The sequence below is a fragment of the Pseudopipra pipra genome, chromosome 6 (genome assembly GCF_036250125.1).
Source record: "Pseudopipra pipra isolate bDixPip1 chromosome 6, bDixPip1.hap1, whole genome shotgun sequence".
In the NCBI taxonomy this organism is placed as follows: Eukaryota; Metazoa; Chordata; class Aves; order Passeriformes; family Pipridae; genus Pseudopipra; species Pseudopipra pipra.
The window spans coordinates 50750452-50772160 of NC_087554.1; the positions used below are offsets into that span (position 1 = coordinate 50750452).

The 21709-nt window shown below is 41.3% G+C and overlaps 1 protein-coding gene across 5 annotated transcripts in view; it reads left to right on the forward strand.

The window, feature by feature from the left end:
- The window catches only part of TUNAR (TCL1 upstream neural differentiation-associated RNA), a 166093-nt gene extending 157836 nt beyond the window's left edge, over nt 1–8257 (forward strand). For all 5 annotated transcript variants that reach the window (XM_064659086.1, XM_064659082.1, XM_064659081.1 and 2 more), the window contains one exon: nt 1983–8257. In XM_064659086.1, coding sequence (XP_064515156.1) covers nt 2022–2168 — 147 coding nt within the window. In that variant the 5' untranslated portion in view covers nt 1983–2021 and the 3' untranslated portion in view covers nt 2169–8257. The remainder of the gene's footprint in view (nt 1–1982) is intronic.
- Nucleotides 8258–21709: the final 13452 nt, after the last annotated feature.

Here is a 21709-nt window from a genome sequence, read left to right on the forward strand (position 1 = left end):
TGACTTCCCAGACACAAGTTGCTTGTTAAGATATGATTGACTGCACAGTTGCAATTAATAAGATAGGGAGGCAGCCAGGTGCAGCCAAGCCCTCCTCTGGACACTAGCTGGGGGTAAATATGACAAAACCCTTCTGCTGCTAGAAGAGGTAGGTCCTGCAGGAGTTGCAGGTGGCTGTATCTGAAGGAATTGTGTTCCAGGGAGTTTCCAAGGGTTGGAAGGAAACCTGAAGAGGGGCAGCAGGAACCAGTATCCCTGGGAGGCACCTGGTGCCTCTGAAACTTTGCTTTCCTGGGGCAGGTTATCCCAAGACCCGGTGAATGAGCATGCTCTGATGTTTGATGCAGTACCCCTCTGCCTGGTGCCCCCTGCTCCCACTGACTCTTGTCTGCTGTGGGTTCCCTACGGTTACTGACTCCCCTGTTCTTTTTTCCCCCTGAATTCCTTGGTTACAATAAGATAAAACACATAAATGCTAATGCAAGTGTAAGTGCAAAGGCCAGTGACACCTCTGCAGAGCCCCACTTCTGCCTTACCACTAGTCACTTGCACCTGCTGTGATTCCACCACTTCCTAAGAAGTTGCCAGCAGTTACTCACTGTCCTATGTATGAACAACTTGCAGATATGACAAAATACAGGTTGTTTTGCCTGGATTCTTTGTTTTTCCTCTCAGTTTCTCCATTGCAAGACTTCCTCACCTCTCCCAGTCCTTTCCATCCTCTCAGAACTCTGGTTGCTGCTCCATGACTGTGCAGCACTGGAGCTTGGAGGAACTGCAGGTCAGGGCTCCCCCCTGGTGATATGAGCTGGAGAGGACATGTGCCAACAGAGGGGGTGGCCTGTTCTCAGGGTGCCATCACCACTCAGTATATACACTGCACGGGATCTAGTGGTTTTGCTCTGTGAGTTAGTGGAGGGAGGAATGAGGGTCCACTAAAGGACCAAACCAAATCCCTCCTTATAGGCAGGAGCTCTAGGAGAGCATTCTTTTCCTACATCCAACCAGTGCTTTCTACAGCAGAAACATGATGAGAGATGGTTTATAGCTTGGGAGACAACAGCAGGACATTGCCTGAACCCAGATGTTGGCAGATCAGTAGGCATTGGGAAATCAGCCAACCTTTCTCAGTTTTCTGGGACACTCTGGTTTGCTCATGTGATTAAAATTTGCAGTAGATAAACACAGATACATAGAATTTATCCAAACAACCAGATGTTTATCCATGGCTGGAAGACCAAGGAAGCTTCTTTGTTTGTGGTTGCAGCTGTGCTGGGAGTAAGGTCTCATCCCACATTTGAGGAATCTTCTTTTTTTAAGCAGTTCAGAGGCTAGGGCTGCTGCTTGGGAAATGGCTGTTTTCTCCCTGCAGGCAGATCGATATATTTCAGCTCACTGCACTGCAAGTAACTTTTCATCGTACATTAAGAATGAGGAAAATAAAAGCCAAGATGGATGTTATTTTGGTTTTGCTTTTATTTTGAATTATTTATTAGGAAGTCACTGCTGCCTTCTCGTCAGGAGACAAAATGCCTTTGTCTTTGGTGATTTCCTATTGAAAAGAAACAAGGTCTTTCCAGTTTTATTTCTCTCACTCGCTTCTTGGTACTGAAGTGTAAATCTGGGGTCTCCACAATGTGACAAGTTGGTCTCCTGCAGTCTCAGTGCAGGCAAAGCCCCCACTGATGCCAGTGGAGTCACACCTTGTCAGTACACTTCTAACCAGTTCTACAATGACACTGCAGATGAGTTATGTGTGTTAGGAATGAATGCTGTCACTTAAGCAGAGGGTGTTGTGGAGGGTTATAAGTACAGTACAGGCTAGCTGAACTATGATTTTAATTAAGCATTTACTAAATAGCTAGTAAAAATATGAACCCCATGTGTCACTGGGCAAAAATTTGGCAACTGGCTCCACTACTCATATGAGTTTGGAAACTCAAACTAACAACTCATTTTGATGTTTTTGTTCCTAAATCTAGGTTATCCTGAAGGGGACGATAAAGAAACTGGCCACCAAGATGGTAATCACTAGTGGAAATGAAGAAGATAAAGGCAGTCAAGAAAAGGAAAGCAAAGAAGAAACCATCTTGGCAATGCTTGGAATTATTGGGACAATTCTGAACCTCATTGTGATCATTTTTGTGTATATTTACACAACGTTGTAAACTAGAAGGCATGCAAATAGACCAGATAAAATGGCCATTAAGAATGACAACAAACATTGCTGACTATTGACAAGTTCTTTAATCAGAATTGACTCTGTATTATATTAACACATCATAAAAGCACTGCCTGCAGGCAGCGAAGACTGAAGCACAATTAATTTAACAAGACTTTTTCACACAGTAATAAGCTTAACTCTTCTATCCTGCCCTCTCCCTTTCGGTTTGGTTTTCAGTTTGGGGGAGAATGACTGCAGTTATGTAAGCTGTAGCTTTGAAGAAATCCACCAGGGATATGTTGTTTTAACACAATTTAAAAAAAAAGAAAAAAAAAAAAAAGAAAAAATAGAAAGAAAAAAAAGAAAATAAAGAAACTGTACACTATATATAATTAGAAATGTTTGCTGTATACCCGCAAAGACTGAACTCAGAGATAGCTTCATAGCACAGATCACGTGTCTGTTAGGTCAAATGGTTTTTTTCTCTTGGTTTTTGCTTTTACTTACATTGAATCTGACAAGCCTTTTATTTAGAATGAACATATGGTGCAATCATGAAAAAAACAATTCCATTGAGCAAGGTCTGCCTAAACCTGATAAAATGTTGGGAGAAATACATTACATGGTTATTTTTCCTTTCTCTTTTGCTTAACATCTGTGTCTGTTCATACCAATGTTTATAAATATATATTTTTAATAAATGTGCTATATTTTTAGCATGAACCGAACATTTGGAGACACTTGTATTCATGCAGCTAAATTTTGTTTGAGGAAGTGCCCCTTTTGACAATGGATGTTGTTTTTCTCAGCAATTATACAGCAGTCTTGTTTGCAGCCCTCTCACTTGGTCTGAAGCAAGCTCACATCATGCTCATATGCATGACTTGAAGTTGGAATGTCAGCTGAAAAGCATTGCTGCTTAATACGGGAAATAGCAAAACATTGTAAGGTGACCTTTGGAGACTGGTTGCAGAAAGAAGGCTCTACTTAAAAAAAGAAAAAGCAAATGAAAGGAATATTGAGGAGTCTCAGAAAATATTACGAAATTCATAGAATTTATGGCTTTCAAAATCTGGTCACGTTCTCTAAGTACTTATGCTGAGAGAAGCCAGTAGAGGTTTCTACAGTTGAAAAGAGAAATTTAGAGAGCCTATAGTAAGGGGTTTAAGGGAAATCCAGACTGTAAATACAGAGTTGTATTTTAAATGTGAGGATCATTAACTCTTTTTGCTTTTCTGACATGTGCTTTAACTGAGGTTGGTGCAGTGAAATTCTCTGACTTGTGTTTTTGACAGGAATGTGCAATGATGATGCTCAACATTTTTCTTCAGAGTTCAGTACTTATAAATATACAAAGCATTAAAATTATGAGACCTCAATTCTGCCTCAAGCTGCCTAAGTACATTGCCCATTAACTCTGACATATCTTCTTAAAAAATAGGTCAATTAATTGTTTACTGACTTGTGGTTTGGATTGCATCCTCAGATGCACAAGGAGGATTACTGTTGAAGTCAGCTGGAGCTGCAAAATGTTTGATCCTAAAGTATCATTGATTTTAGTGATCAATCATGTCCCTCAGGAATCAGTAATAAGATTTCCACCAGTTTCAAGGGGCTAGGAATGGTCTCAAAAATACAGAATTTCATTGCAGGATATAAAAGCAAGCTTGGAAAACCCTGAGGGGCACCTCTTATAAACAGAGGTGTTCAGTCTGTTGTGGTATCATACATTCAATAACAAAGCCATTAGGAGAAGGGAAAAGGTCGGTAAATCCAGTATGAAGACTGAAGGGAAAAAAGAGCAAAAATAATCTCATGTTAATGAAAGCATGACATGATGAAAGAGGTGAAAAAATGAGCAGAGATTGAAAACAGGGAATGGTGCAGAAAGACAGTGGCATGCATACCAGTGTGGCTGAGGAAACATTTGTGTTTCTACGGTGCTGGTAGAGCTGCAGATCTCGGAGAGGGCAAGAAACAGTAGTGGCACCATTTAGTGTAGCTGAGTGAGGGTGATCTTGGTTTTGAACTTATAGTTATTTATTGATAATTCTAAGGAAATAGCTCACTGATCATCCTGATAGCTAAAATATATTTTCCTCCACTTGGCATTTTTTCTTCTGTTTAAACCACTGCTGTGCACAGCCTGTGGCAATGGTGTTGGCGCTCATGTCCCAGAGCACACCTGCACATGCTCCAGGCACCTGTCTATCTCCAGCCTGCCTCTTGCCTGGCAGGATCCTCTCTGCAGATATTCCTCTTGAACCTCTCCTCCTCCTCCAGCAAACACTGCAGCAATCTGCCTGAGGCTCGTACTCATCTTCTAGAGGGGAAGCCTGGAAAGGGCAGTGTCTGAGTCAAGAGATGAGCTCTCATGCCAGATATTTCTTTGCCTCCCTCTGCATCAAATGATGACCTGTCATCCTCTTGTGGGATTGAAGATGCTTAATGAATCAAATTTCATTAAGAGCTTCTATTAATATTACAAATTAAAACTCTGCATTGTAAAACAATACAGAACACCTCACCCACCAAAGTAAAGTAGGAAGTTTTGCTGCTCATCACAGTTGCACTCATTCAGACATGGGCTAGAACCTTCACCAAGACTCGCACTGCAAAGAGCCCAAATAAACTGAACTGGAGGATAAAAAGCCTAAGGACTTCATGTTTACTCTGTTTTATTTTGCATACTAGTCTTGATGCAGGCATCATGTTCACACTTCACCAGCAGCAGTCACATGTTGTGTACTTTGCCATATGACTTTTATTCCTCTGAAAGAGGAAGGAAGGTTTATCCCATTCTATAAAAAGTTTAACACTTAATATTTTAATTTTACAGGTTTCTGTTCACAGATAGTTCTAGAAATATCCTGGGGCAAGTTCTTAAGTAGATTCATTAAGTATTTAGTTAAATAAAAATGAAGAGTTTCCTTCGAGGGCAATTTCTTTACCTTTTATTTGGTATTCATGAACACTGATATGGGAAAAGTATATTTTCGAGAATGACTGTGGAAGAGGAATATTTTATACAAAGATCTGAAGGTGTGCCTACCCAGGCAGCTGTGGGCAGGCCTCTTCTTGGCTGAGTGCCAGCTGAAGCCAAATTACCCTCATGCTTTTTTTATGTGAGCAGTTTTCAGCATACACCTATAAGAAATATTCAACAAGGTAACATATATATCATGGATACATTATAGTCGGTAACTGCTCTATAAACAGATGAATAAAACTTGTCATTACAGGTGCTGAATGGTAAATCTGCTTTGGCAAGGAAAAATCCGGTAGTTTCATTTTTGGCTTGATTTGTAGGTAATGCAAATAGTTTCAAAAAAAAAAATTTTTAATATAAAATATTAGTCCATTAGTGGTGACAGGAACATCCATGTTTGCATTTGAGTAGAAGGAAATTAATATCCAATATCTTAATAAGATATTAAAGCATCACCTTTTGCTTCAGTTAACTAAGAATATGATTGTATTTTTAAATTATCCTATTTAGTTTTTGATGGTTTGTATTATGGGAATGAAAAATATTTTCCCGAGGTGACAGGAAGGTGACATTCTCCTTGCTAGTGTCTGGTGTGTTGGCTGATAGGTACAGAAGACTTTTAAGAAGGAAGAAGATAAAAATATTTAAATCATGTTATGCATGCAAGGAAGTGAGGAGAAAGCAGACATACAGGCTTCTGCCATCTTCTCTGATTCCTACAACTGCTACTGAAAACAACATCTCAGGAACCACATCTTCATGCAGGAATGTACCATCCTGTGTGCTGGCTGTCAGGGCAGTCCTTTCAGTCATTTACCTTCTGCTCCTTCCACCTGCACCTCTGTAGCAGTGCACAGCTCATTGTGCCTTAGGAGAGTTTTAACATGTACCCAGCCTGGCAGCCTCTGGAAGCAGCAGTTTGGGTTTATTGTGGTGTAAAGGTCTACTGTGGGGCTGAGTTTTATTATTTTAAGGACAGCCAGTAATCACCATCTTGTTACTGTCTGATAATCTAGGAGATACTTTGCTTGTTGAATTCCCAGACCCATCCCTCCCCTGTCCCACAGGTAAAATTTTGATTCAATAGGCATCCAAATACAAAAGAAAGCTTCAGTTACATGATGACGAAACTTTAGTATGAAGCTTTTTTTAAATCTATGTTTCCTGTATTTCCATATATTATATTAATCTGTATCCTGGAGCTCACTCCAAACGCCCCGAGGTCTCATCTGTGTCAGAAGGTCTCATTGCTTCTGAGTCAGAGTTAACATTTCAGTGTGAATTATGGCATACACAGAGCCCAGAGTGGGCAACAGGGACAAAAATTAACTGAATTAAAACTCCAGGGAGGTAACACTGCAGAAATTACTAATTAGTTTGAGGCTTGGCTGGAGTACTTTGTTTCTATATAGCCAAGATTTTGGAGAAAAAATGTTATTGTTCCTTAGAAGTTTTCTGGAATATGTCTCATTCAAAGAAAGAACCTCATTGAAAATGTTTTAGCAGCAATTTCCAGCAGCAATCTTCCAAGAAAAACACTGACCAGGCCTCTGAGTGTCTGGCTTCCTTCCCAAGAGTAGTGTTTGGCAACTCTGCAACACTGCACATATATGTAAGCACCTCTTGTTTACAGAGAGGCTTTGTCTTGTTTGGAACAGAATGCACGGGTTTACAAAGACTTACGAATTTATGGAATAGTACTTTACACAATCAACAACAACAAAAGGTGCTGTTCACTTTCATTTCCAGCAGATATGCCAGATATGCTGCAGACACCCTGCAGAACCTGTACTGATTCCATGCCTGGCTGTGCGTTTTGGAGGCTCCTCCCAAAGGGTCTTATAGACTCAGCGAAGGTTTTCTTCCCCACCATTGATCCAAGAGAAACAAAACCTGTTCAGCGTGGAAACCTCCCCGCCAGGCTGAAATCCCACATGCATTTATATGCCTTTATCTACATATGAACCATCTGGTATCCAGTAAGACTTTCCTTGCCTTAAGCATTAGGTTTGATTACTTGCATTTCACCTGGGGACTCAGATGCTGAAGGCAATTTGTAGGGCTGAAAACCCTGTTTCAAATGAAACAACTTTACATAATGTAGCCATTTCCTGGGGAGGTGCCTGTTCCTCCTGAAACACGCCTGTGCAGTGCCCTGGGCATGGCACACAGCACACCACCCTCCGTGTGTGGTCTCACACTGACAGGGCATCATGACAGTGAGAGAGTCGCTCTGTGCTGCACCTGGCCCATACAGCAGGATTTTGTACAAAAGCCTGGATTCTAAGTCAGGCTCTGTAGAGTGAAAGGAAAAGGACATCCTGCCTTGTTCATAGGAGGTGCTTAGCTATGCTCACCAGGATCCTTTCTTCTGCAACCAGTCCAAATTCAGGTGAAGGTGATCCTTGCACCACTCTGACCCGCTTGTGGCAGTTGCAGAGCTTCCTTCCACCTGAGTGAACAGCTTTGGGCTTCCCTAGTCTCCTAGAATAAGGGACAAAGTCCTTCTTACGCAGCAGAAATAGCAGCAGGAGCATCCATTTCCTGATGACAATGACAACATCACCTGCCTGGAGCACTGGAGCACTGGTGGGAACCTTTTTTCTTCCCATCATCCCTCATAGTCTGGGAAATGCAAGTTAGTTACCTGGACTCCAGGCTCAGTCACTGTTCAGGAAGACTTGTTTTGTGATGCTGAGACTTTGCTATGCTCAAATGGCTCCTAGAGCCAGGTTTTCAGGAACATATTAAAGGTCCTGATATCGTAATCATTAAGACCTCACCATAACAAGTCTCAGGCATTGTTAGTCTCTGGCAGCAAGGCATTAAGGGACCAGCATTAGCAAGACACACCATATGGAAGCCACGGGTACCAGAGATAGTGCAGATGAGGCTGGCTGCTTTCCACAATACTTACCTTCTTGAGGACCAACAGTATAATGGTGGATTGACATTGGTGGTGGGTAAATGTAATAAAATGTTTGTGTAGCAGGGCATGATTTCTCACCTTTACTTCCTGCAAACTTAATGGGAAAGGCTTTATAAATAATTCTGGCTTTGTCAATTTAAAATATCGATTAAAATTTACTATATATGTTTTCAAATTTTAATGTGCTGCGCTTTTTTTCCCTCTTTACCAAGCAATTCAATTTTAGTTTTGCAGATACTATTCTTGTTTCTGTAATAATGGAGGCTAATGCAAAAGCATTAGTACTGGATGCAAAAGGAAAGAGTGAAGATTATATTGTCAATGTTTTACTACCCTTTACTTGTGAGCAGGACAAGTGGTTTTCTTTGCATCCAGTACAAACTGTTAGCAGCATTTTTATAATTTGATACCATTATTTCTGGAGTCTAAAGGAATTCTATGGGACAAAGTTTCATCATTTAGATCTGTGTATATTCAAACAAATGTCAGCAAATTGAGAACCATATGAAATTTTTGCATTAACAAAAAGAAAACAATGTTAGACATATGCATTTTTAGCAGATTCAAACTCAAAAGTGAGACCCCACAACTATCATTCATTACATCTTTGCTGACATTGCGTAACACACACTAGGCCATAATTTAGAAGCTCACTCTGCTAAGACTATGCATGTACATAACTCAGACTAAGGGGCTAAGTTCCTTTACAGTTAATATGCATATGAATATGTATTTGCAGTTTGGGGCATTAGTTGACAGCTGACAACTCGGCTGTGGCAAAAATGCAACTAATCAGACAGGGGAAAATAGGAAATTTCCTGTACAACGAGCTATTTCTCTTTGCCTCATTGACCTTATTTTCAGCTGATTTGTTTCAGACTGTGTGATTGATGAGAATGATGCTAAGGCCTGCCTAACCAATGAAAGAATAAAGACAATGGAGGATTATTCAATCTACATATTCTATCAGAAACTAAGCATTTCCCTAAACAGCTTTAAAAAATATCAGTGCTGAATGTTTAACATTTTCCTTTATATTTTTTACTATCAGCCAACACACTATTTGATTGCATAATAATATTTATGTAGAGTTTCACTAAGCTGTGCAAACACCAGCAAATGGATTTTGCATCCTTTGCTGCTTTTTAAGTTTTACAAGCCTCTTCCTAATATATACCCATCTCCTGTTTTAAAGATCAAGAAGAGAAATACACCACATCCTAGAGCACTGTACAATTATACAAGCCTCACTACAAGTTTATGTTGAAAGTATACAGGCATTTACACAAAAGAAGGAGTCTTATTTCTTGAGCCTGTTCATATGGCCCGAGTGACCCTGATATGATGCTGAGAACAATATTACATTCTTTTATTCCTAGAAAAAAAGAGTCCAGCTGTGAAACTCCTTGAAGCAGTGCATTGCACTATATTTGCAATTTACAGAGCAAAGCAAAAAATCTGATGACCACAGACAGTGCTCAGCTCCTGGCTGACCTTCCCTCATGGGGCAGCAGCCCTTGGTGTGCCCTGAGAGACCAAGTGCCCAGTGCCCTGTACACTTCATGAAAGGCAATAATAATCAGGTAATTAACTTTACAAAATTTGAAATATCACCATTGCTAACATGTCTGGTTTCATTGGTGCAAAGGCATAAAATACCACCAAAGCTATTATCAAGGCAATAGCCAAACACTGGCACCACTCAATGCAAAACTGTTACTGTTGTGTTTGGGTGTTAAAACACACTAACCTGGGGCTTTCTTCCCATTGCTGTGACTTCCTATCATCAGAGATGCTAAGAAAATGCTTTTTCTACCCACTCAGTATTTATTATTCTTTGCAATGGTTTTTGACCTGAGCTGAAGAAAAATTTCAGATGTTCAGAGACCATCACAGAATGGCATTTACAAACAATTTTTTTGTTGCAATGTGTTTTTAAATGTTTTAAACATATCGACATTTGGGTGGTTTTTCTTTTTAATAGAAAAATTAATTTCAGACTGAAAAATTGGTTCAGATTAAAATCAAATCTCAGTTCCAAAAAACTGTAATCCTTTGCCCACCCATTTCCTGCATGAATTTTCATTGGCATCAAAGAAATTCTGTAGAGGAAAAAAACCCAACATTTTGTTGAATTATCACTTGCTCACTGAAAATTACCTGGATTACAATGTTCAGATGAACTCTCTCAATCATCAGTAGTCCTTGTATGTGGTAGAAGGTATCAAATAAAGATTCCTAATGCTCTTTGATTTCTTCCATGATGTTTTCCTGTTTCTCTACTTACTTTCACAAAAATAGATGATACCTCTCAGGTACCGCAATAAACCTTATAGCTCTTGTGCTTTAACTCCAGCATCATGGTTTCCTCCCTGAGATGGGCAAGCCCTAGATATGGAGCCCAAACCAGAGCCTGTATACAGGCAGCTGGAACCTCCCAAACCTTGCCACCCCTCCAACGTTGATCCACCCTGGAAACGCTGCCCCACAGACAACAGAACTTCTAAGCAAGAGGCAATGCTGGCTGCAGGAGGCTGAAAGTTGGCTTATAAAACTTGCTATGTCAATCAGCAGAGTATTCAAGACTATTCAGCAATGAATGCTTTTTTTTTCCCCCCGCGCCTTTTGTTTTGTGGGTTTTTTGGTCACTCATAAATCTTTCATAAACTGAGACCACCCCTCCCCACATAACTTGTGCGTCAGACTGCTTCTCCCATGAGTTTGGGAGCACTAAGGAGAGGTGGAATGGAGAGGTTGTTGACAAGACTGTAGCAAGTCTTCAGAGGTACAAAATTAAGCGTGCAAGCACACAGCCTCCTCTTCCCCGTGCCTGGTTGTTGGCCATGTTATCCCTTGTGCTCTCGGGGGGAGTGAGGGGAGCATGCACATTTTTCCCATCCTAATCGAGTTACATGCTCTGATGGCCTTGCTGTGGTGAGAGTGACTACGGCAAAACCCAGGGCATCAGAGAACAATGGCTGGGGTGTCTATGGGCTTTGAAAGGTTTATGTTCAGCACTGAAGTCCTGCTGCAATCAGTGGCCACCTCATTCTTCCATGGAGTTTATCTATCACCCACTGGTACCAGAGCTCCCCATTTCATGCTTCCCAGAAGAAAAACTTGTCACATCTTTGTTTGTCAGTGGTTTGGTTTTGTTTGGTTGGTTGGTTTTTGTTGTTGTTGCTGTTGTTTGGCTGGGTTTTTTAATGCCATGCTGAAGAAGGAAAAATAAAGCAATGTGTATTATAAAACAGAAAAGCAGACAGTGAATTCTTAAGGTGGTCCTGAATGTCTTTCCTCAAAACACATTTTTTTAGAGAAGTGGATCTCATGAGCTTTGGAGGGCCCTTGGCAGCACCTGATGTCATCCTCATTCCCAGAAGTCACCACTTGTCTGACTCGAGTGGACTGAAAAGGTGTCTTCCTGAATGGGACCATGCCGACGCCTCTGAGGATGTTGTGTGATGCTGCAGTTTCCTACTCTCCATGTCTTCCTGTATGTGTATTTTCCTATAGACTAGACTAGTTTAGACTAGACTAGAAGACTTCAGTTGGAAGGGACCTATAGACTAGATTAGACTAGACTAGAATACTTCAGTTGGAAGGGACCTACAGCAACCATCTAGTCCAACTGAGCTGTCCAAAAGCTAGAAGACATTATTAAAGGCACTTTTCAAATACCTCTTAAACGCTGACAGTTTTGTGACATCAACCACCTCCCTAGGAAGCCTGTTTCAGGCCTGTTCCAGACCACCCTCTTGATAAAGTGTTCCCTAATGACATCTCTGCCTCGTGCAGCTTTGACCCATTCCCAGGCCATCTATCACTGGACCCTGGGGAGAAGAGCTCAGCACTGCCCTCTCTACTTTCCCTCCTCAGGAAGCTGAAGAGAGCAATGAGGTCCCCCCTCATCCTCCCTTTCTGCAAACTAGACAAATACAAAGTCCTTAGTTGGTACTCATAGGAGCTGTCTTACTTCTTGGTAGAGTTTGAAAAGGGACAGGGTTTCTGCATCTGTATTTCTCAGACTCCTGCCACCTCCATGTGACAGTGTGGGTGGGATGACCACAGGTGAAGGTCTGGGAATCCAGCTGATACTCTTGTCTAAAATTTGTTTCTATTTGGTTTAAGTTCTTGGATCGTTTAGGGATAATTTTTAAGTACAGCTTGGCTTTTAAGTCATGAGTCCAATTTGACTTGTGACTTTCCTGACATGGTGTTGTAAGAATTACAGTAGTAGGATGTTTCATCCACAGTGCCTGGAGTGCTCAAAAATCCTTCATGTAATTTCTGGAATACTCCCATCATGTGAGACACTAAATGAAATAAAATACTAATAATCACAATAGAATCATAGAATGGTTTGAGTTGGAAAGGATCTTAAAAATCATCTAGTTCCACCCCCCCCCCTGCCGTAAGCAGGGATACCTTCCATTAGACCACATCAGAGCCCCATCCAACCTTGCCTTCTACACTTGCAGCGATTGAGCATCCACAGCTTCTCTGGGCAACCTGTGCCAGTGGTTCACCACCCTCACAGTAAAGAATTTCTTCCTATGCAATCTAATGATATATTGCTTGGCAACTACATCAGCCAATTCCCTCAGGATTCTGGGATGCATCTGATCAGGTCCCATAGACTTGCATACATTCAGGTTACTCAGGTGGTCGCAAACCTGATCTTCTCTTACAGTGTGAGGGACTTTGCTCCCCCAGCCCCCATCCTGCTGTCCATCCGCTCAAGAGGTGTGGGAAAAGAGGTTGCCATTGAAGACTGACACAGAAGAGTTGTTAAGTACCTCAGTCTCCTTCTAATTTGTTGTTACCAGTTTTCCAGCACTGTTTGTCAGGGGGGTCACAACCTCTTTGACCTTCATGGGTAGAGGTTAGTAATTTGAATTGATTCAAACACTGTTGCTTACCTGAAAAGAAAGGGTCCTCACAAAATTAACATTAGGGTTGTTTTGATGACATGAAACCTGAAGAGGGTCAAAATCTCATGTTATTAAAACACTATAATTAATACCAGCTCAGAATTAGTTTTGGTTCTGAGACATCTCTGTAATTGCCAAATGAGCTCAAAAATTTTGTATACCTTTTGGTCACTTCACAGAATAAAGCAAAACAGCTGAAAACAGTGATCCTTGTGCTGTAATTCCACTACCTGGAAACTAAGAAATCAATAGTCATGCAGAGTGTTTCTCCATTAGCCCATGCTGGGTTTGCAGGAGGATGTACTGAAGTGTGGCTAACAGTAAAACAGTCTGTCTGGTACTTTCCAATATTCTTTCAGATCAGTAATTTTTTATTTATAGTCTTGTCCCCTGTACAGAGGATGGATAGTCTTCCTTTCAACCAGATGGTTTCTTCCTTCTGTGTGTCTTTTTACTTGTCAAGCCTTGTGTGATACAACTGTTGATATGTCATTGCTGAGAAGTAGTTTTAAGAAAAGAAATTAAATAATCCAGTTGTAAAAATAAAAGGGATTTGTTTGTGTCAGTCAATTCAAGCTACACAGAACAAAATGTATAGATCCTTGTAATAAATAAGTATTTTTTAGATTGTACGTTTAGATGTATATGATTTCCTGAAGAGTGGCAGAAGAAGGATGTACAGGACATATTCAAGAGCTCTTTGAAAACTACCTTTAAAAAATATAACTTTATTACATAAAAGTTAAATGTATTAGTTCAATTCAGTGGCTTTCCTTTGGTAAGGTTTTTTTCACTACATTCATGTATACGCAGGGTGGTGTTTCCCAGCTGTCAGTCCAGCCTTTATTGAAGTTACATGACTGAAGCTGAAGGCAGAATCTAGCTTCCAGGTCTGAATCCAGCAGAGCATTTATATTCATATTTCTCTCCAAGAAAGTGCATAGTCCTGTTGGCTTTCTGGGCTGCCCATAAGCTTGAAAGTAAGTATGTGCTTAAGTGCTTCACTGGAGCAGGGCAGCATCCTGTAGCTGCACTAAAGCATTCAGTCCAATTTGCTTTTCAGGGAGGTTATTACGACTTGAAAGAAGTATTTCTCTGAAATAGAAGAAGGGAAAAAATGTCCCAGAGCACTCATTCATTTCCCTCTCAGTCCCTCTCCTACTTTCTGCAACTCCCTTCTCCTGGTTTCCTGGCTATTAACATCAGCCTTGTTGATTTCTTACAAAACATCACAGCTAAACAGTCGTGCTTAAATTGCTACCTCTCTCTGCTTTATGTGCCTTAGATTTAAATCGAACACCTCTTATTTGCCCAAGGCCCTATTTTATCTTCTGGTCTCATTTCAGCCCCCAATGGCACCAGCTGTGTTGAGCATCATCGTTTCCTGCAGCCAAATCAGCTGTGGGGTGTTCTTATTCCATACCTGGCATGTTTTGCTCTTTCTACTAGCTCTGTTCCTTTCCTTATTTCAAGCTTGCCAGAAATACATCCACACCTTGTAATGGTACTACAGCTACCCCTCACCAGAGCTCTTCTGTCTGGGAACAAAAAAGGCTAGTGAGGGAGACACAGTACCAGGGTAGCTACAGAGAGGACTCTGCAGGGTGCTAAAAGCTACCAGAATCCCTTGAACTGATGTGCAGCCATCAGAGCCCCTGGTGAAATGCTGTGAGCCCACGCTGGAGTAGGTTTTTCTCGGGTAGGACTTGTGGCCCTCGTGGGAGACCCACATCAGTACAGCTCATTCATGAAGGACTGCACCCCATGGAGGAGTGACCCATGGGACAGCAGTTTGGGAAGAGCTGCTGCCCGAGGGATGGACTCATGTTGGAGAGGTCCATCAAGGACTGTCTCCAGTGGGAGGGACCCCACTGGAGCAGGGGAAGGACTCCTCTCTCTGAGCAGCAGCAGAAACAACAACTGACCATAACCCCCATTCCCCTTCCCCCTGAACAGCTGGGGGAGAGGAGGGAGAACATGGAAGGAAGGAGGGGTGGGAGAAGGTGGTTTTAAGACTGTTTTATTTCTCACTCTTTGGCTCTTATCCTGTTAGTAATAAATATAAGTATTATCCCCACTTGGAGTCTTGTTTTGCCCGTGAAGGTAATCAGTCACTGACCTTTCCCAGCTCTTATCTCTACTCATGAATTCTTAGCTGGTTTTTTTCTCTCTGTCCTCTGTCCAGTTGCAGAGAGAGAGTGAGAGAGCAGCTTTAGTGGGTACCTGGTGTCTGGCCAGGGTCAACCCACTACAACTGAAGTTCAGCCATCAGAGCCCCTGGTGAAATGCTGTAAGCCCCAAAGGAAGATGAGTATTCACGGTCTGTGACTGCAATGATGTAATGAGTGCTGCATTGCAAGTTCTAAAATTCCTTCCTTACACACTTTGGTTAATAGAGAAAGAGCTGAGGGGTGGGGATGTCAGAGTCTGTTATAATGAGGCCTCTGAGATTTTTGATAAAGCGGCTCAGAAAAAAAGACATCACTTTGGTTTATTGTTTGGTACAATCCCATTTTTCCCGCAGTGTTAGTCTCTACTTACAGAACTAGTGATGGTGATCAAGCTGATTTCATGCTCACAAGGTCACAGCTAATCTAATCGAACATTTGCAGCAGTCTGTAAAGAAGCTGCTGTCCTATAAATCTGTCTGTTTGTGATTCTCTACGGGTTTTGAGCTGTTTTTTGTTTCAGGGGATTGGAAAAACTCTGGAAGACACAGGTAGATCTGTGGATGATCTTGAGATCTTACATGCTCTGTTACAGCAGATGTGGTCATGCTGGTGGTGAAGAGGATCTGGAATCAGGCAAGTGCTCTTAATGAAGGCAGATGGCTCCATAAGCAAATACCCTTCCCTCAAGATGACTAAGGGCAGGCTTCAAGGAAACACTGGAAAAAAGCAAGGAAGTATGAGTCATCTGTAAAATGTCAGTTTGCATGTGTCTTTATGTAGCATGTAATTATTTTTATACCCATGTTTAATTAATTTTTCTTTGTGTTTCATCTGGAACTAGATTTGTTTGTCGTTGTCCTTTCTGGGTACATTGTCATGCAATGTCATTGGCTGTTTTGGCAGTGGGAAGCCCTTGAAGAACACTGCAGTGAGTGCGGCTGCCCTTAAAAACAATCTGAGTTGGAGACAACAGTCTGAAGGTATTCTGTGATGAAAATTATATGTTCTGTTGCACAACTCCATCCTACACCTGTATCTGAGGCCAAAGCTCCTGGTCAGGCCAGAGCCAGAGACGCTTCAGCTTTGGGATCCGCTGTGCTGGCCCTGGCCCTCCCCTGACTATAGAGAGACAGACAACTGCTTAAACAGGAACCTGCCACATGAGCACCCTGCTTGGCAAGGGCAGCCTGGAGAAGGGCAGCCACATCAGGGGCAGAGCTGAGATGCTGCTGAAACCTGTACACTGAGGTAGCAAGGACTGCTTGGGAAAACAAGATGTATAAAGACAGCTTCAAAGTACAAACACAGAGAAGTGGTCTCAGAGGAGGAGAGCTGGAAGTGTGGCGTGGTAGCTGGAGGTCTATGGGGACAGCTGAGGAAGGGGCAAGGGCCTGTTTCTCCCTGTTCCTTCATCTCCACAGGGATAAACCTGAGACAAAGGACTACTGAATTCTTTGGAGTAGGAAGAAAGCAAACTGTTTTGTCCAAACAGAAGTAAAAGATGATAGGATTTACCTTTGCCATCAGAAGAAATGTTGTATCTTAGACAAGGCATGGGACTTTTCTAGGGGGTTTTGGTTCTCTTTTACCCATTACCCATGAGAAGAGAGCTCTGACTTTTCTGGAAACATAAGTTGTTAAAGCTATTCTCTGATGATATGGTTTGCTCATGCAAGGTGAAAGCAGCCCATGGCTCTCCTGTGTAATAAAGCCTTGGACATGAAGGAGAGAGGAAATCTTCCTGCAGTAAACTACAGTGTTACTTTTAGCTATTAATATACTTACTGCTGTTGCATATGAGTTTAACTCATTAAAATCTTTGGCTTTTCCTCATGTAAATGAGCATGTGCCATTGGAGTCTCCTGCAGTGGCTGCCCTCTGAGTATGTGGTGGGTAGCAAGTGGGAGGGGGTCTGCTCTGCCCAGGGTGGGATACCACCAGAGCAAAGGCATGAGGGCAGCTCTGGCCAAGTCTGTGAACCCCCTTATCTCACCTAGATCCAGTGCCATTAAACCAACATCTGACAAAGTTGGGCAAATTAAGGCATATCAGCTTTCTGTCAGAAGTACAAAGAGTTTTTGAGAATGCCCCTACTCTCAGGAGTAAAACTGAAATAATCCAGTTCAGCACAATAGAGTCTCTCAAGGAATGAAACTAGTTTAAGCAGAATGAAAATCCTATCTGCCACTTGTTTCTGGCATTTTCCCAGCATGTTTTCTGGGCACAGGATGCTCACTGCTGGCCATCTCCCCTTGTCCTCTCTCCCTGCCATCTAATTGGCATTATTTCAAGTTTTTCATTGCTCTTCTCAACCTTTGTTTGCTGGCTGGTTTAGCCTTTCTTTTACAAGAGATGTTAAAATTTGCCTTCCTCTTGAGCGTTTTTGATTTTGGCTTATGTTTAGCCGATGTGCTTTGAAGCATATAACTTTTTCTTTTATGGTTTCTTCTTTTGCAGTGTCTGGGAAATCAAGATGTTTTGATATTGTTCCTTTAAAGAAAGGCATGATGCTTTTATTTCCATTCTCTATGGCTACCTCATAACATGGGTTTGACTCTTTCTGTGCAGAGTTGTTGCCAACATTTTGCTTGTTCTAGCCTTTTAAAAGCCATAAATAACACTTCTGCATTCTTGCATATTTTGTAAGAGTGAAAATGCATTGGAAAATGTAACTTTTCCTGTCCTTTGTCAGGGCAAGCCTTTAGCAATTCTGTCATTTATTTCAGTATCCCTATACTTACAGCTAGGGATGTGAGTCCTGGGTGCTGCATCACTGCTAAGAGAGTTGTTTATACTCTTTTCATAGTAACTTCAGCTGGTCTGTCTCCACCCATGTGTGAGAAGAACGATGGGCTTGGATCTCATCTCTTTGTATTTACAGAGTATTACAGGTAATGACTTCGTCTTTCCCGGAATAAGCCAACAAGCCTCTGGCAACCCATGTGCTGCACAAAAAGATCTCCCTCTATATGAAAGTAGAGGAGGACTTCTATAACTGCAGGACCCAGACAAGGAAAATTGGAAAAACAGTTGAACTTACCAAGACACGAGGTAAAAAATAAAATAAACTTTTCTTGTCTACAGTCACAAGAGGAATGATCAAATTAGTAGCATGAAAGCTTCCTGATGTCATATGTATTAGGATGTTACTTACTCATCTACACTTTTCTGCAGGTACTTCTTATCTTATTAGAAAAAAAGATAAATTTCCTGTGTTTAACAGTCTGGTTCAGAGCTTCCACTTCAGAAAGATGCTTGTACAATGCAGCATGCACTGTGGACAATTCAGTAGAGACTGAACATCCTTATAGAGCTAAGTTTGAGGTGTAGCTGAATCACCACAAACAGAAAAGTTAAGTGTTGCCATTTCCCACAAAGATGACTAGAAGCTAGAAGCCTTGATCTAAAAGCTTGTTAGTATTTTTAGTTGAAACTTTTGAAGTGAATTTTGCATTTGACTCCATCTTCCGTAAAGTTAAAAAAATCAGCAGAAAATATTCCACAGTACCCAGATGGTACTTGACTATGGAGGAAGCCCACACTGTACAGCTAGTCTGTGTTTGGGGGAAGGTTTGATTGGTCCCTAAGACTTAGCCTGTTTTAGCAGTAGTTCTAATTCAGATGAATACAGCAGTGTTTTCCTGAAAGTGAATGTTGAGCATTGGTGACACACAAGCTGTTCGAAAGTGTTGTATGGTCCTTTGAGACATGCTGCAGATTCCTGTGATATTGCTTCCTATTGCAGTGACACTGGTGGCTGTTCCTGGACAGAAAAATATTTGTCAAGTTGGGGGATTAGTCTGGGCAGCTGAATGTTTCCCTTTCTTTCTGACTTCTGTCTTCATTGCTGGTCGGGATGTCTCCTTCATGGAAATACAGGGAGATGTGGGGGCTGGCAGCTGGCTGGTACAGACTCTGCAGTCCAAAAGCCCTACCCTACCCAGCCAGCCCTCTGTGGGGCACATCAAGAGTATTCAAAACTGAAAATTATTATCCTGTTGATCCTTTTCCCCTCTTTTGGTTTGGGAGCCTATGGATCTTTTTCTGTGAGATGTGAAGCACTGGGCTTCTTAGGCTTGTGTTCCTCTCCCAATTGTGGAGGAACCCAGCATCCAAGCAGGATCTGGCCCTGTAGAGCTGCCTGTGGAGTAAGCTGCCAGCCAGCTTACTGGCTTTCCCCCATGGCTTGAAATATTGTCAGAGGGAGAATCTGTGGAAGATTGCCTGTCACCTGATTGCATTATTTTTAAACCACACAAGCAATAAATATTTAAAGTCTGGTTGTAGGCGATGTAACAACTCTGTAAATACATGCTTCTGAATACAGAAGTAAGAGGCTGATCTTTTCTTTTAAGAGGAAACAAATACATCTCTGTTTGGCATAAAGTGTCCTCCTCCCCATTCTGTAAGGAAGAATATGTTGAGGCAATTTTTCTGCTATGAATGAAGGTGAAAACTAAAGGCAAGAAAGTACTGCTGCATATTTATTGCTACCTCCTGGCGATCCTCTGTTCTTTTCCATTTGTCAGATCGAAGTATTAGATCAAAGCCCAGAAAGGAAAGGCAGAGAATAAGAGAGGGAACTGAGAGAAATGAACAGCTTCACTCTTGCTCCTGCTGCATGTTCTCTCCCTGCCTGTTGCCACCATGTTTTTTTCCCACGACAGAGAAACTGTGATCAGTAATAGAGGTAGGAAGCAGTATGGGAGTTCTTGTGAGGTTTTCTGTCTTCTCTATAGCATTACAAGGATTTCCACTATTGCAAGTAACTTCGTTTTACAGGAATACTTACAGGTGGTTTATGTAAACTGAAATCAATATTGACATGACTCTGAAGATGCTGGGCCCATTTCAGCACTAGTGGAAGATGGCAGCAGTGGTCAAAGAGGTGAGAATGATCTGTGGAAGTGAGTCAAAAATGAGTGCACTATCCTTGTCCTTGGACACTGACTACAGAATTTCAAGTGTGGAAATACACTCAGGCCTGTTTTGATGCCCTTTGTTATTATTAAATTAAATTTTGTGCCAGCTGATTAAAGTCGAGTAGCAGAGCTACGGCAGTGGGGGAGGATCTAGTTCTACATGTTTCCCCTCTCTAGCTTTCCTGGTCTTTTTTGGTGGTTTTTGTTTGTTTGTTTGTTTGTTTTGGTTTTTTGTGGGGTTTTTTTTGGGGGGGTGTTTTCTGGGGGGGTGTTGTTTTTTGGGGGGGGTGTTCTTTTTTGGGGGGGGTGGGGTTTTTTGGGGGGGTGGTGGGGTGTTTTTTTTTTGGTTGGTTTTTAGGGTTTTTTTGTTTGGTTTTTCAAAAGAGCTTCCTGTATTTTTTGGAAGTGATTTTATGAAGTACTTTTGCAGTTCAGAAGTAACCTGGTGATTTGACTCATGTGGTTTGTTTCTCCTCTGTGAGGAATAGTTGGTAAAGTTTTTTGAATGTATAAATGAATAGCTAAATGTGATGAGATGTGATGAATCTTATACCCCTGCTGTTTCTAAAATCCGTTTAATGAACTAATTCCTTAGTGGTCATCTCAGAACAAACAATTATCAAACAACTCTTACCTACCAAGAGAAGTTCTTTTTCAAAAAGGCTAGCTGAGGCATAGTAGAATATTTATTACATGGCTGGCAGTATCCTTCTGCCTGAGGGATGGACTGCAATTACAGCATGGTAAATATTTCATTAGAACAAAGCAAAACTGCATGAGAAGTAGTCTTCCCTTTATTTAAAACATTTATTAAAATACAATGTTAGAATCTACATGGGAATAATTCTTTCTAACCAATCTATCAACTAAGCTACAATTTTAGGTGAGACATTTTGTTATTACAAAACTGTGCATATTAGAGTAATCTATCTTTTCCTCTGAGGAAGATGGACACCTTAATACAAATTAAACTTAGTGTACACTGATGTTCCTTATAACATTCTGGCTGCATTAAGAAAGTAAGAGCAAGCATAGCAGATTTCAGTGCCCTTACAAAATCCCTTCTCTTCACAGGACAATGTAAATGTAATTTAAGTGCATGACCTAAACAGAAATGACTGTTGAAGTCTGCACACAAGAGTGGGAAGTAGCCACTCAATAGTGCGGAATGATGCATGTGCAGTTTTGAAGAGTAATGTTCTATATTAAATACTTTCTGAGATACACTTGTTTTAAAAATGTCCCCTTCTTTGGACAGTGAAAAAAGGCACAAAGACAATTTTTGAGGGCTCATCCAACTGCAGCAATTTTCTTAGTGAATACAGAACACATGCAAGAACATATATGAAGAATGAGGTCTCATTGAGCAGTAATCTGGCAATAAATTCTTTTCACGAGAGGTCATCTTTTTACTAGAGTACCAGATTATACAATGTTTAGGCAATACTCCACTTTATCTGCTAGAGGACTACGGTGAGATCCCAAGTCGGTAGCCTGGTCCTACAGTGATAACAGCTTTCTTGCTTCTTCAAAGGCTAACAAACTAAAATAAAATGATCATCTCTTCACTGTAACAGTCACAAGCAGCCTTAAACCCTTT